This window comes from Silurus meridionalis, chromosome 16 (genome assembly GCF_014805685.1).
Source record: "Silurus meridionalis isolate SWU-2019-XX chromosome 16, ASM1480568v1, whole genome shotgun sequence".
NCBI lineage: Eukaryota > Metazoa > Chordata > Actinopteri > Siluriformes > Siluridae > Silurus > Silurus meridionalis.
The window spans coordinates 14,643,320-14,658,876 of record NC_060899.1 but is presented as its reverse complement, the minus strand read 5'-3'; the positions used below and the strand labels follow the sequence as shown (position 1 = coordinate 14,658,876).

The 15,557-nt window shown below is 40.0% G+C and overlaps 2 protein-coding genes and 1 non-coding gene across 8 annotated transcripts in view; 1 reads left to right on the top strand and 2 right to left on the bottom strand.

Annotated features, from left to right (window-relative positions):
• Positions 1 to 463: 463 nt before the first annotated feature.
• Positions 464 to 4,684, bottom strand: syap1 (synapse associated protein 1). Of its 3 annotated transcripts, none has more exons than XM_046869732.1 (9): positions 4,353 to 4,684; positions 3,893 to 4,011; positions 3,444 to 3,510; positions 3,271 to 3,344; positions 2,698 to 2,837; positions 2,230 to 2,384; positions 1,878 to 1,936; positions 1,626 to 1,773; positions 464 to 1,204 (listed from the first exon to the last, which is right to left on the bottom strand). In XM_046869732.1, the coding sequence occupies exons 1-9, from the start codon at positions 4,531 to 4,533 to the stop codon at positions 1,083 to 1,085; spliced, it is 1,065 nt and encodes a 354-aa protein (XP_046725688.1). In that variant the 5' UTR covers positions 4,534 to 4,684; the 3' UTR covers positions 464 to 1,082. The 3 variants fall into 3 exon arrangements, with proteins under 3 accessions (XP_046725688.1, XP_046725689.1, XP_046725687.1); XM_046869733.1 differs by having other exon boundaries at positions 464 to 1,207; positions 1,635 to 1,773; XM_046869731.1 differs by having other exon boundaries at positions 464 to 1,207; positions 4,353 to 4,682.
• Positions 4,685 to 9,515: 4,831 nt separating this feature from the next.
• LOC124399061 (AP-1 complex subunit sigma-2) overlaps positions 9,516 to 15,557 on the bottom strand; it is a 42,902-nt gene continuing 36,860 nt past the window's right edge. The window contains exons 5-6 of one of the 4 annotated variants that reach the window (XM_046869743.1): positions 12,607 to 12,615; positions 9,516 to 11,230 (exon numbers count right to left, since the gene is read on the bottom strand). In XM_046869743.1, the coding sequence (XP_046725699.1) occupies positions 11,183 to 11,230; positions 12,607 to 12,615 (57 nt within the window). In that variant the 3' untranslated portion in view covers positions 9,516 to 11,182. The other 3 variants (XM_046869744.1, XM_046869735.1, XM_046869748.1) reach the window with 3 other exon arrangements.
• Positions 15,259 to 15,330, top strand: trnak-uuu. The gene has a single exon. It is a non-coding gene; the product is annotated as a tRNA-Lys (tRNA).

Below are 15,557 nucleotides of genomic sequence, written 5' to 3'. Positions count from 1 at the left end.
GGTTCTTTGAATCTCGTTCATGAAAATGAACGAATCTTTATCTGATTCATTTAGTTCATCAGAAATAAACACTTCTACATACACGCACTATGACTATAGTTCCAATAATCAAAACATGACAATGCAGCAAAGACAAATTAGTATAAGACAGATATAATCTTGTCATGGCAAACATTTTGTCATTGTGGTCCATTATATAGAAATATTTAGAGTTTGATGCCACATTTATATAATGTAAATATCTTAAGAAATGTATGTGCAAAAAAATATAATTTCTTGCATTTTATTTCATTATATGGTGAGCAACTGCACTAACAATTTCCCTGTGGTATCAGTAAATCAGTATTCTGATTCAAACCTATTATGCTGATACACAAACCACAGTAATAACCAGAATAGTTTCAATGTCCAATTCTGCACACGTCTACATCATAAGGTGTAAAATAAGTACACATGGACACAGTTTTGAGACAAAATACATTTAATGAACGTACAATTTTATTTCTGAGCATCTGAGAGATGACGTACTGAGGAGGAAAAAAAGTTTTGAGAAGTTCGGATGAAACCGAACACCCTGACGCTCGTCTGCTTTTATGATCTACAGAAGATCTGTGTGAAGGTTAGAAAGGCATGCAGAGGCACGTCTTTCTTATTCTGATTTGAGAAGTTCGGATAGACAATAAAGAATAGATTACTCACACACCCATACGTCGTATATATATATATATATATATATATATAAAAAATCTAACTCTAATTGTTTCATTCATCTACCAGCGAGAAGAGAGACGGTTACTGTAGATGCAGTGCAGTTATTCGCTGCAAGTCTGCTACTTCACAGAAATAGATTACGTCCCAATATGAAACTACTTTTCCCCTTTGAAATGCGTTCTTAACACAAATCTCCGCCTTCGAAAACATCGAGAAATGCCGTACAGAGTAGAAGTGTGATGTTGAAGCCTGTTTTCGTAGTAGCTTGCTTGGTCCACTGTTTTTATTTATTTATTTATCCCCCCCCCCCCTTTGATTTTTCTTCGGTGTAGTGATGATTCTGCACTGAAAGCGAGGGGCTCGTATATTTGCTAGTCAGCCTGCAACATTTCTTCGATCTCGCGGTCCCAGTTTTCGTCTTTGTTATCCGTTTCGGCTACCACCTCGTATTCCTGCAACTCCTGCTGCAGCTCCCGCTCCCAATCCGAAGCATCTTCTGAAAAAAGAGAAAGAGTCAGAGAGAGTCTCACAGACATTATGCTATAAACATGAAAAGTTTGTGGACACCTGACCATAAGATCGTGTGATTTTTGAACATCCCATTCCACATCTAGTCCCCATTTGCTTTTATAAGAACCTCCACTGGTCTGGGAAGATGTTCCCCTAGATTTGAGAGTGTACTCATGGAGAATTTCATTCAGCTACAAGGGTTTTAGTAGAGTCAGGTACTGATGTAGGTGAGGTGAGAAGGCCTGGGTGCAGTCAGAGTTCCAACTCAACTCAACTCAACTCAACTCAACTCAACTCAACTCAACTCAACTCAACTCAACTCAACTCAACTCAACTCAACTCAACTCAACTCAACTCAACGACAAGGCTAAATAGTGTGAATGAACCCAGCCCCAAATCCTTACCTAGCTCACCTTCTTCATTTTTCTTATCCAGAACCAACTGCTCCATCTCTTTCCTCAAGTCCTCCTGGTTGATGTTGCACGAGTCAAACGCGTCGCTTACGAACTCGGATACGCCGGGGCTGGTCGAGATCTCCTCCTCCTCATGATGCTGTCGGGGGGAAAATCCAAACTGATCATCTTATCATCCATAAGAGCAGAGCTCAAGGACAGAACAGTTAAAAAGTGTGTAAATATCTAAAGCTAGTTTTCTACCTGATTGGACTTGGGCTTGGTGTTGATGGTTGTAGGAGGTGTTTTTGGTCTTCTGGATTCTGAAAAATAAAACAGGTCATTTAACGCAGGAAAACCAGATGACAAGAATTTGAAACGTGAACCCCCTGAAATAAAACATCACACTTTCAAAAACATCTACATTGTTTTTGCCGACATCTGCTTTATTCGTCTTATACCACAGTGATGGGACACTCCACTGCTCTGAGCCAGTCAGATATGGATTGTTGATCTTAACTTCAGTCTTTTTCCCCCAACATCTACTATTCCTCTGCCTCTATCCATCCATCATTCTATCCTCCCATCCAAAAAAACAACAACAAAGAGATAGAACCTGTAGTGTTTTCGCTCTCTGGATCGGCTCCGTTCTTGTCGTCGTCTCTCCTTTCCGCAGCCTGCTGCTGGGCCGCCAGCGCCGTGAGCTGAGCCGACTGTCTGATCAGAGACACCCGGTAGAAATAGTTCCTCCAGAACACCTCCTCTTTCACGCTGAAAGACGTACAATAAAAGGTAAACTACAAGTGCACATCACCAGAGGATTTAATGCTTCTACAGATGCATTCAGATGTTTTGTGGACACATGTGCAGCTAGTTCCCCTTTTCTTCCATACTAGAGCTCACTGTAGTATCGCTTTACATCTTCATGAACGTCTCGGAGATCCTCAGAGAAATTCTCTCGCTGGTTCATGAAGGTTAAATTGAAACAGTTGAAGAAACAGTACCGACTGCGGTTTGCCCTCTGAGAACAGGGAAGATTCGGTTCAGAATCGTTTACGCATCACCAGCTCTCGTTCTCACTCACTGTTTAGGAACCAAGTCGAAGCGCATCCTGTTGAGCAGCTCGTCTTCCTGCAGCATGACCAGAGCCACGGGATACATCTGCTCCACGTCGAAGTGGAACTGCACGCCTGCCGGAGGGTCTCGAAGGAAGTTCCTTTTGTCCTGAAAGACGGATTGCAGACTATTTCAGCATTTACATTTTACGCCATTAAACAGATGCTTTTATCCAATTATCTCATTTTTACACTCAAAGGTTGGGGGTTAAGAGCCATAACTCAGGGGCCCAGCAGTGGCAGGTTGGTGGTGCTGGGATTTGAACTCATGACCTTGTGATCCACCATCTTATCCACTGAGCTACCGCTAGCCTCTAGTTTATTAGCTAAAACGTTACCTATTCTGATCTCGATTCTGATTGGTCAGAATGTTTTACAATTTTTTTCCCCGTTTTTGTTTCGGGGCAGTAAAGCTGTAAAATTTCCAACGTTGTCGTGTCATGAGGAGTGTTTATAACTGAGATTGAAGAATTGTGGCGTCTCAGTGTGTTACACAGATAATGCAAAAAATATATCGTATTAAAAAAAGTGTATCGACTTACAGCTGACAAAGCCAAGATCTGCTGCTGGATGGTCTCCTCTTCACTGTAACCCACCCAGGGAGGCACAGCTGTATCTACACACCCAGAGATAAGGAGGAAGACCGAGACAAGAGACTTGAGAAAATGATCTTTATCATAATAAATATATTCGAGTCGATTCTATACACCGGTACCTGTTTTCTTGGCGTTCTTCTCCTGAACAAACTTTTCCTGCTCTTTCTGGAAATCTCCCAGAATAGTCTGAGGACAGAGAGAAAGGCAATGAAACCACTATGAGACAAGGACATACAGTAAGACAAATACAGACACATAAACACAAAAAAAACCAACAACATTGTGCTGAGTTTGCAACTTGTAATTCCCCACTTACAACTGGAAAAACCACTCAGAAAACATGCCCTAAACTCAGAACGAGTGCGTTTATTTATTTGGACTTGAGGAATAAAAGTATTGGGACGCCCTGAAGTTTCCAGGACCATGTGATTCTTCCACAACCCATTCCCACACATCGTATATGATTTCTTCATCAGCGGTAGCGTTGAATTTTCCCACTAATGGTCCAGTGTTGACGATGCCCCTGTGAAGATACTAACAGGAGGATCGGGAAGAAGCTCCATCACACCTTATCGATGATGCCGTCGATGTTTCCTCCCTCCACCGACTTTTTGATGGTGCTCGCCGTTTCCGCCACCGACTCCGTGATCTTCTTGGTCGCACTGCTTGCGAAGTTCAGAATGTATCCTTGGGAAGGCAAAAAAAAAAAAATACATCAATAATAGACCAGACAATTTAACACAATCATCAATGTTGGAATGTACCATCATCAGTTTCATAGGTTACATGTCCATGTGGTATTAAAGTATAAAGACTAGGAAAGGTACAGTGTAAATACAGGAAGAAGAAGCTCTCCAGTCTCTGGAGATGTTTTTATTAGTAGATTGCTGGATTTCTGCTCTGTTCTCATCTTTATGATCATCATAAGAGATCATCTAGAATCTAGAATAAATGACCTGGTTGACTCTTAACACCATCAGTTGTTTATTTGTATTATGATTATAGTTTTTAATGGAATGTCATCTAACCGCTCAGGCCTTTGGCTTGCTGGAGAATCGGTTGCTCGTCTCCCATGTCCTCCTGCTTGTTTACTTCACTGCTCTCCGCGACCTGCTCACTTCCGCATGGTTCCTCCTCACCCCGGAGTCCGTCTGCTGTGTGTCCGGGTGTGGACTCGATTCCGAGCCACGTCCCCCAACTTTTAAACATCGTTTTATCTTTTCGTGCTCAAAACAAACCGATTAAATTTATATAAATATACAGTTTTCCTGCTAATGACAGATGCTAGTCCATGATCCGCCTCTTTCCACGTAGAGCTACATAACACATAACAGCGGCAGCGCACTTGCGTACTACGTCACATGCAAATTAAAAAAAAAGCAGGCCCCGCCTACCGTCGCTTTGGCTACGGCGGTGCACCGTTCCGAGGTGCTGCGTAGCACGGAAGCGGAAGTACGACGCATCAACGACAACGGAAACAGCGCTCTCTAGTGGACTAATTTGAATCATACATTATACACATAGCGAACATTAGATTCAAGCTTCTTTATCAGCATGACAAATATACAGTTATTAAATTAACATTAATAAATAAATAAACATACAGTTGTTTGTTTGTTTGTTTATAGATATATATAAACAAACAAACAAATGTATGTTTATTGCACATATTTGTGTAATAATTTGTATATAATAAAAAATAAAAAATAATAATTAAATAATAAATATAAATACAAATATTAATTCAAATAAATAAAAAATAAACAGAAGCTACATCACCCAACATAGAGCTACACCACTCAACACAGAGCTACATCACTCAACATAGAGCTACATCACCAAACATAGAGCTACACCACTCAACACAGAGCTACATCACTCAACATAGAGCTACATCACCAAACATAGAGCTACATCACTCAACACAGAGCTACATCACTCAACATAGAGCTACATCACCAAACATAGAGCTACATCATCAAACATAGAGCTACACCACCAAAAATAGAGCTACATCACCAATCATAGAGCTACATCACCCAACATAGAGCTACATCACTCAACATAGAGCTACATCACCAAACACAGAGCTACATCACTCAACATAGAGCTACATCACCAAACATAGAGCTACATCACTCAACATAGAGCTACATCACCAAACATAGAGCTACATCACTCAACATAGAGCTACATCACCAAACACAGAGCTACATCACTCAACATAGAGCTACATCACCAAACATAGAGCTACATCACTCAACATAGAGCTACATCACCAAACATAGAGCTACATCACTCAACATAGAGCTACATCACCAAACATAGAGCTACATCACTCAACATAGAGCTACATCACCAAACACAGAGCTACATCACTCAACATAGAGCTACATCACCAAACATAGAGCTACATCACCAAACACCACTCAACACAGAGCTACATCACTCAACATAGAGCTACATCACCAAACATAGAGCTACATCATCAAACACAGAGCTACATCACCCAACATAGAGCTACACCACTCAACACAGAGCTACATCACTCAACATAGAGCTACATCACCAAACATAGAGCTACATCACTCAACATAAAGCTACATCACCAAACATAGAGCTACACCACTCAGCACAGAGCTACATTACTCAACATAGAGCTACATCACCAAACATAGAGCTACATCATCAAACATAGAGCTACATCACCAAACAGAGCTACATCACCAAACACAGAGCTACATCACTCAACATAGAGCTACATCACCAAACATAGAGCTACATCACTCAACATAGAGCTACATCACCAAACATAGAGCTACATCACTCAACATAGAGCTACATCACCAAACACAGAGCTACATCACTCAACATAGAGCTACATCACCAAACAGAGCTACATCACTCAACATAGAGCTACATCACCAAACATAGAGCTACATCACTCAACATAGAGCTACATCACCAAACATAGAGCTACATCACTCAACATAGAGCTACATCACCAAACACAGAGCTACATCACTCAACATAGAGCTACATCACCAAACATAGAGCTACATCACCAAACACCACTCAACACAGAGCTACATCACTCAACATAGAGCTACATCACCAAACATAGAGCTACATCATCAAACACAGAGCTACATCACCCAACATAGAGCTACACCACTCAACACAGAGCTACATCACTCAACATAGAGCTACATCACCAAACATAGAGCTACATCACTCAACATAAAGCTACATCACCAAACATAGAGCTACACCACTCAGCACAGAGCTACATTACTCAACATAGAGCTACATCACCAAACATAGAGCTACATCATCAAACATAGAGCTACATCACCCGACATAGAGCTACACTACCCAACATAGAGCTACATCACCCAACATAGAGCTACATCACCAAACATAGAGCTACACCACTCAACACAGAGCTACATCACCCAACATAGAGCTACATCACCAAACATAGAGCTACACCACTCAACACAGAGCTACATCACTCAACATAGAGCTACATCACCAAACATAGAGCTACATCATCAAACATAGAGCTACATCACCCGACATAGAGCTACACTACCCAACATAGAGCTACATCACCCAACATAGAGCTGTAACACTCTGTGTTACCCTCAGTTTGTTAGGGGCCGAGGGGCTTTTCAGTGCCCACTGCTGGGTCTGTATTGCCTTGTCTCCACGGCCAGCCTTGAACATCCCCTGATGCACTTGTTCTGATTGTAAGTGTATACACAGTAATTGATTCAGGAAGTAGTCCATTCCTCAGTTTTGATGCTGAATGTGAATACTGAAGAGATCGAGACTTGATCTTGCAGATAAATTTCCCAGGAGGATTTTAGAGGCAGTTATTAAAGGTGACTTTTTTTTTTGCAAACTGAAATAATGGCTCTTGTTCCTGTCAAAACTGATGTTACCTCAAAAAAACCCTCCAGATCTAAAGTGATTACTGCATTTTACACATTCTCAACTCATCCCTGAGGGGATACGGGCAATTTTCATTCCTTTCTTATTTCCAGGAGACTAATAAAGCAGCGCCGCATCATCACACTCCTTTATGAGCGTAATCTGCAGGATGAAAATAACACTGAATATGAGGATATGAGAATGTGTCTTTTGGGGATAGACGATAGAAACGAGCTCGGATTTTATGGAGTACAGGCTCGTAAAAACCTCGAGCAGGCCGATCACAAAGCTTTAAACCTGGGCTTAAATCCTACATCGTCCTACATCAATAAAGAGACTGGAGAGTGTCTGATGTAAAGAATCATGGAGATACTGAAAAAGAGACTGAAGAAAAGGGTAAAGGGTATAATGTAAAGACTGTAGGAGAGAGTGAAGGAGAGATTGAAGGAGAGACTGATGGAGTGACTAAAAGACATTCTAATTGAGAGTACAATGGAGAGACTGGAGGAAAGACTGAAGGACAGTGATGGAGAGAACAATGCAGAGACTGAAGGAGAGACTGGTGGAAAGAATGATGGAGTGACTTAAGGAGAGACTGAATGAGAGTACAATGGAGAGACTGAAGGAGAAACTGATGGAAAGAATGATGGAGTGACTGAAAGAGAGATCGAATGAGAGTACATTGGAGAGACTGAAGGAGAGACTAATTTAGAGAACAAGGCAGAATCTTAAGGAGAGACTAAAGGAAAGTACAATGCAGAGACTGAAGGAGAGACTGAAAGAGAGATTGTAGGAGAGAACAATGCAGAGACTGAAGGAGAGACTGAAGGAGAGACTGTAGGAGAAAACAATGCAGAGACTGAAGGAGAGACTGTAGGAGAGAACAATGCAGAGACTGAAGGAGAGACTGGATGAGAGTACAATGCAGAGACTGAAGGAGAGACTGAAGGAGAGACTGTAGGAGAGTACAATGCAGAGACTGAAGGAGAGACTGAAGGGGAGACTGAATGAGAGTACAATGCAGAGACTGAAGGAGAGACTGAAGGGGAGACTGAATGAGAGTACAATGCAGAGACTGAAGGAGAGACGGAAGGAGAGACTGAATGAGTACAATGCAGAGAATAAAGAAGAGATTGAATGAGAGTTCAATGCAGAGACTGAGGGAGAGACTGATGGAAAAAAATAATGGATTGACTGTTGGAGAGACAAATAGAGAGACTGAAAGTGAGACAGATGGAGAGAACAATGAAGAGACCGATGGAGAGACTGAATGAGAGATTGATTGACAGTACAATATTAAAGCAGACCACTTTTAAATACGTGTAAACAATTTTTTTTATTTCATATCGAGCCACAAACAGAGCAGGATTTTTACAGATTTACGTTCGACCACAACATGTAGCGCATTTCCTCTGCGTTTCCTTGGTGTGGTGACGGGGGGAACGAAGGACGGATCCTGCAGGATGTACAAACCGTAAAGACATAGAGAAAGTCACAGCATCACAGTTTTAATTCATTGATCAGTGATCCATATGAGCATAAATATGCGCACACCGTGTACAGAAATACAGCATAAACAAAATAAGCACAGATTCTAAATGTCGAAGAATAAAGGAGCAGTCTGTTCTTTCGAAAAAGATCCTCAACCCTTTCTTACATTTCTCTTTTGTCCCAATCAGCTTCATAGAGGACAGTGAGAGGACATCAGGGGTAAACAGAATATAGTAAATAAAATAATCAAGATAAAATGTTTGGTGTCATTAAATTTAAACAGTGGAGAGAGAGAGAGAGAGAGAGAGAGAGAGAGAGAGAGAGAGAGAGGGTAGATAAGGTGATAGGGAGAGCAAGGGAGTGAAAGGGGGGAAAGTAAGGGAGAAAAAGTGTGAGATGGAGAGTGGTGGAAACAGAAAGAGAGGAAAGGAGCGAGTAAAGAGGGAGTAAGAGATGGAGTGAGAGAAGGAGAGAGAGAGAGAGAGGCAGAGGGATAGAGAGAAAGTTGGAGAGAAAGGGGGAGAGAGATAGAGAAAGATAGAGGTGAGGAGAAGGAGAGAGCAGGGAAAGAGAGAGGAGAGAATTAGATAGGGAGAAAATGGTGAAAGAGGAGAGATGGATTGGAGGGCGGGAGAGAGTGAGGGAGAAAGAGAGTGAGTGAAAAAGAGAGAGAGAGAGAGGGGTAGAGAGAAAGTGGAAAAGAAAGGGAGAGAGAGAGAGAGAGAGAGAGAAGAGAGGTGAAAAAGGGAGAGAGAGCAGGGAAAGAGAGGGAGGGAGAGAATAGAATAGGGAGAAAATGGTGAAAGAGGGAGAGATGGATTGAAGAGAAAAGAAAGAGAGAGGGAGAAAAAGAGTGAGTGAGAGAAGGGGCGAGAGAGAGAGAGATTTTGTGTAACAGTAATTTACATTATGAGCTCTAAAAGTAACAGACTGCTCCTTTAAACCTGAAGATTTACAGCATTAAAGCGTCTGTTGGTCAGTTGACCGCAGTGGATCATCGTTGTGTTGATGTATTGTGTTGAGTTGTTGTGTTGATGTTGTGTAAATGTTCAGGGCTGCGATGTGACGTTGATGTGTGTCTGGTGCAGGACTCGCTGAGGTAAACTGAACCCCTGCACCATGTAAACTGATAGAAAACACCAACAATAAACTCTTTGGCTTTATAACCAAACTTCTTTCCCTCTTTTTTCCCCTCAAAACTTCACATTTACAAAAAGCCTTTGTGTTCAAAGATTTTTAGAAATTTTGTCACCACATAAAACACATCTTCGTTTCAATAGGACCAGAAAAGAACAGAAAATGTCACAAAAAATCTGAATAAAAACTCATTTAGAAATAAAGTTTTTATTATTATTATTATTATTATTATTATTATTATTATTATTCATTTAATATTTTTTAATCCCTTTAAACTTTTTTGAGCATTTTCGAGTGTTTTCAGGAGCTACTTTGAGTCTTTTTGATCATCTCCAAGCCAAAACCAGAAACTCTCTCAGTTCTTTGAATTTTTTTTACACCCTGGTTCCATTCAGTACAATAATAATAATAAAAAGCAGTAAATATTCCCCAGGTCATGTGCACACAGCATGGGACCGTTTCCCTTTCCTGATCATGTGTAGATGCTAAAAATAATAATAAAAAAAATCTTGCTAAAAAATTATTTCAAACTAATTTAGAAATGTAGTTTTTTTTATCAACAGGATAATTCTCAGCTTTTTTTTTTAAGTCTTTTTGAGTGTTTCTGAGTATTATGGGCTGTTCCTCCATCTTTAGGAGTGTTTTCAAATGTTTTTCGGAGTCTTGTGGAACGTTTTCAATGCGTTTCGGGTTGTTTTTGAGTGTTTTCTAATGTTTTTGAATCTTTTCGAGTCTGAGACACAGGGACTTGTAACACAAAGGGCGTTCAGGACAGCGCTTGCATCTCCAAGCCAAAACCCGAGAGCCTCTCAGCTCTGGGTGGGATATACACATTACTTTCTTTGATTTTTTATTTATTTTACATCCTGGTTCCTTTCAATACAATACATGAAAAGCAGTAAATATTTTCCCAGGTCATGTGCACACAGCATGGGAGCTTTTCCCTTTCCTGATCCTGTGTAGATGCTAAAAAGGTGGTGATGAACAATGTTGAATACAGAGTGTAAACTTGAGCTGATCTTAAGGCTGAGTCTGTTTTCTAGGTGAATCTGTACAGTGCTACATTGTGTGTGTGTGTGTGTGTGTGTGTGTGTGTATCAACACAGAGAAATAGGAAAAAAAATGATGATGGATGAACTGTCGAAATCCACTAATGTTTGTGTGTGTGTGCTACATCTTTAAACAAAAAAACAGTAGGTGTGTGTGTGTGTGTGTGTGTGTGTGTTTGTGTGTGTGTGTGTGTGTGTGTGTGTGTGTGTGTGTGTGGGGATGACAGTGTGTCCTTCTGGGGCATTTAAGTGAGTCCAATCTCCTCCAGAACACTGCGAGGGGTCTCTGCTTCCTGAAGAGGGCGAAAAAACAGCAGCAGGTTATATCAGCAGACACACACACACACACACACACACACACACACACACACACACATGTGTGTACCATGGCTGGGTTCCAATACTCGTACCTTATAATCTAGCTGCATTTACACTATGTGTTCAAAAGTATTGGGACACCTGACTTTTCCTTTACTTGAATGAGGAGATTTCAACCTGTTCCAGCATGACAATGCCCATGTGCACAGCTCCATGAAGATCTGCTTTACATGGTTCAGAAAGGAAGATCTCCTGCTATAAAACTTAAACCCTGTTGAACATCTGTGTGATGAATTCTGTACAAAATTCTTCATGCTGACTGCACCCCAGGCCTCCTCACCTCACCTACATCAGTACCTTACTTTATTAACGCCCCTTGTGGCTTAAACTCCACAAAATCTAGTGGAACATCTTCCCTGAAGAGTGGAAGTTATTATAAGAGCAAATAGAGACTAAATAAAAGCATGTGAGAATTGGAACACAGCCCTGGTTTACACTGGACCTGCAGTGGAGATTATCCAAGAGAAGACATTCAAATCACCTACCTGATTCTGCTAGATTTAGAAAATGAGGGGTTAGTGAATGAAACACACACACACACACACACACAGACGGGCTCTAACACGCATAAAGCATTGGAACATTTTAGCACGTGTGTAACGAGAGACATAATCAAACAGAATGTTCTGAATTTTCTTTGAATGATCCAAAAATAAAGTGTGTGTGGGCATGCTGCATGAGTCAGAGACGACTCAGGAACTCAGCGAGGAAGGATTAAAGAGCTACTAAAAGGAGAAGACATGAAAAAATAAATGGGTACACTCGCAAGAAAAAAGGGTACTACACTCTCTCTTGGGTCGTGGATAAATAAATACACGATATGGACAAAAGTATTGGGACATCTGTCTTTTCCAGTTATGTGTGGATCTTTCCCAAACTGTTACCACAATGTTGGAGGCACACAATTGTATAGGCTGAAATTTTCTCTTCACTCGAACTAGGAGACCCAAACCTGTTGGAGTGGAAGATCTCCTGCTATAGAGCTCTGAACTTCGACTCTATTGAACAATGATGAATGTGGATGCTGACGGCACCCCAGGTCTCCTCACCTCACTAACATCTTCGTAGCTAAAAGGATACTCAATGTGGAATGGGATGTTCAAAAAACCCCCACAAACCTCAAGGTCAGAGGTCCACAATCTTTTGTCCATATAGCGTAATGTACCTCTAGAAAATGTAAGATACACAGAAGTCCGTACCCGTTTTTCTACGAGCATCCAAACACATGTGATTGAGTGATAAGAGGACACACACACTGGTTGGTGAGACACAGAACACACATCGCACTTACTTTGGCATCCTACACATTGCGTCAAGCACAAAGTAAAAAGAGAAGCGGACGATGAGAAGAGAGACGTCTCTGGCTAAAAAAATACGAAGGCAAACCCGAGATAACTCCACCCGGTTCTCGAGTCGGGGAAATCCGTCACGTTGGCTGAAAATTCCACATCGAAACGTAAACCGGAATCAGAATGAATATATTTCAAATTAGAATCAAAATAAAAAAAGTGATCTGAATCAGAAGCAAAACCAGGATTCCGCATCGGATCGTGAACCGAAATCCAAATTCATGTTACAAATTAGAATAAAAAAAAAAAAGGGATCTAAATGAGAATCCAGATCAGAATTTGACATCAGAACATCGGAATCGAAATCAAAATAAACAGTTTTTAAATTAGAATCGGAAAAAAGGGATTTAAATCAGAATCAAAACCGGAATTTCAATTCAGAACAATCGAAATGGACAGTTTTCAAATTAGAATCGGAATAAAAAAAAAAAAGGGATCTGAATCAGAATCAAAAGCCGGATTCCACATCGGAACATCGAGCATGATGCAGAATCAAATTTCAAAGCAGAATTATTTTTACATTCAGAAAAAAAACTTTCAATTCATTCATCTTCAGTAAGAGTTTAGAGCTTGGATGGAATGCCAGTCCATCACAGGGCACCATGCTGACACTGATATCTTTAGGAAGTGGGAGAAAACTGAAGAATCCAGAGTCGACCCATGCATACATTAACCTGATTTACTATATAAAAATATATTATTATAATAAATATTATATATAATTTTTATATAAATTTGATTATACAGTAGATACGTCAAAACAAGGACTTATCACAACCTTGATTATAACCTTAAAAACTACAACGCTGAGTGACTCATGAACCTTCAATGCATTTTCGCTCAGTGTTTTCAGCTCTGCTCGGTGCACTCAGCTTATTTCCCAGATCAAATCCGTCCTCACGGCCTCTCGCTCGTACTCAGTCGGGGTTTTTAACGCTTGGCACCGAATACATGCATCCATCTCTAAAAGTGCTGAATCATTCATGGCCCGCTGAGCTCCACAGCTCCTCCTTGCATCAGCAAAACGCATTAAAGCCACTCTGGAGCTCCAGGACAGTCAAGGCCATAGAGTTATTATTGCACCTAGTGATGAAAATGGGAACTGCAACAACTGTTAACAGTTAACAGACCCACTGGGGTGAGAATCACGCTGCCCCATACTTGCTCTATTAAGGTTTTCACTGGAAGATGAGCATCAGACATGTTAGTTAATAAAAAGGGTTGCCAGTCATGCTTTTTTTAAAATTTAGAATTTGAAATATAACCAGAATCAAAATTGGAACAAGAATTAATTTTAAAATTAATAAAAATTAGAATTTGTATCAGAATAAAAATCACAAATTTTGTTTTCTTACACAAATAGGGGGAAAATTATGTTTTTCTTTTTTGACTCCAGTGTCCAATTTGTTCAGGATAGTTACAGGTATTGCTGGTGGCCGAAACACTATACACAGCTATTATAAGATATAAGCAGAAACCAAGTCTTCTGATACTTTCATCATCTTTCCCCCAAATCCCAAATGTGTATTTAGCTGTACTTTGTATTTGACCTTCATCAGCAGATAATTGTTCTGCAAAATGAGCTCACACATGTCAGTACATTCCAGTCAGAAATGAAACCCAGTGCAGATTCCTGCCTTTTTTCACCTCCATTTAAGACAGCTGCTTAAATACTAGCAACTTTGATGACGGTCAATCTATAAATGTAATCATTCTATCCACTGAGTTTCTCTCTGTATTAAATAAATCCCTACACTGTAATAATACATAAGGAAGTCCAAGCTAACAGTGAATTGTGAAAAGTTGTTGTTGCACACGCATTTTTAACTCAATTCAATTCAGTTTTATTTGTACATTTTAAGAATGGACATTGTTTTCTCTAATGAGCGTGGCTTGGAAAAACTCTGTACCTGAACTGTATAGACAAGCTGAGCACATTTAATGTACATGGAACATAACATACAACTCAGGAATATAAAAAGACTGTTCATATAATTACTGGAAAAAATATTGCAACAAATGAGGATTCATTTTTGCTGAAACTTACAGGGTGTCATATCCACCCACAAACTTCTAAACCAGATTTTGTTCTTTCTTTATTTGATTTGATTTATTTGAAAGATTTGTATTATGATAGCAACATGATATATTACTGTTTCATCAACATAACAACAAAGTGACTTATTTCTCCTATAGCAAAGTCATTTCTCAAAATATTAGCACTAAAATTAAATTCAACAATGACACGTTGTACATTTTTACGCATTTATACAGTAGCTACATTTTTATATTGTTAAACAGCCACCAGATGAGTGACTGTTAAAACGTAAATAATTTCTTACTAAACTCTCATTAATTCAACAACACAATAAAATTAATGATTTGAAAAAAAAAAGATTGACATGGAATCAAGAAAGTGGAAAGTCTTTACCATCGTGCTCACACTGGACACTCTTGCAGAAATGTTACATCAATTATAATACCATTTTACAATTTTTTGTAAAATTGCTATATAGCTATAGCTATATTAAGAAAATGCTATAAACATGCTTATAAAAAATTTAGTTTATTATTTGACAAAACTGAAAATTGGCCCCCTGGTGGTCTAGTGGTTAAGATGCAGCGCTTTTACCGCTGCGACCAGGGTTCGATCCCCGGTCAGGGAACCATCCCCAGCCACTCTCAGTGCCGGTCCCAAGCCCGGATAAATTGGGGAGGGTTGCGTTAGGAAGGGCATCCAGCGTAAAAACATGTGCCAAATCAAACGTGCGGAGGATCCGCTGTGGCGACCCGTAATGGGAGAAGCCGAAAGAAAGAAAGTTTTTATTTGACAAAACTGAAAAAAAAAACTTCAGGCCAATCAGAATTGAGAATTGTAATACTTTAAATACTT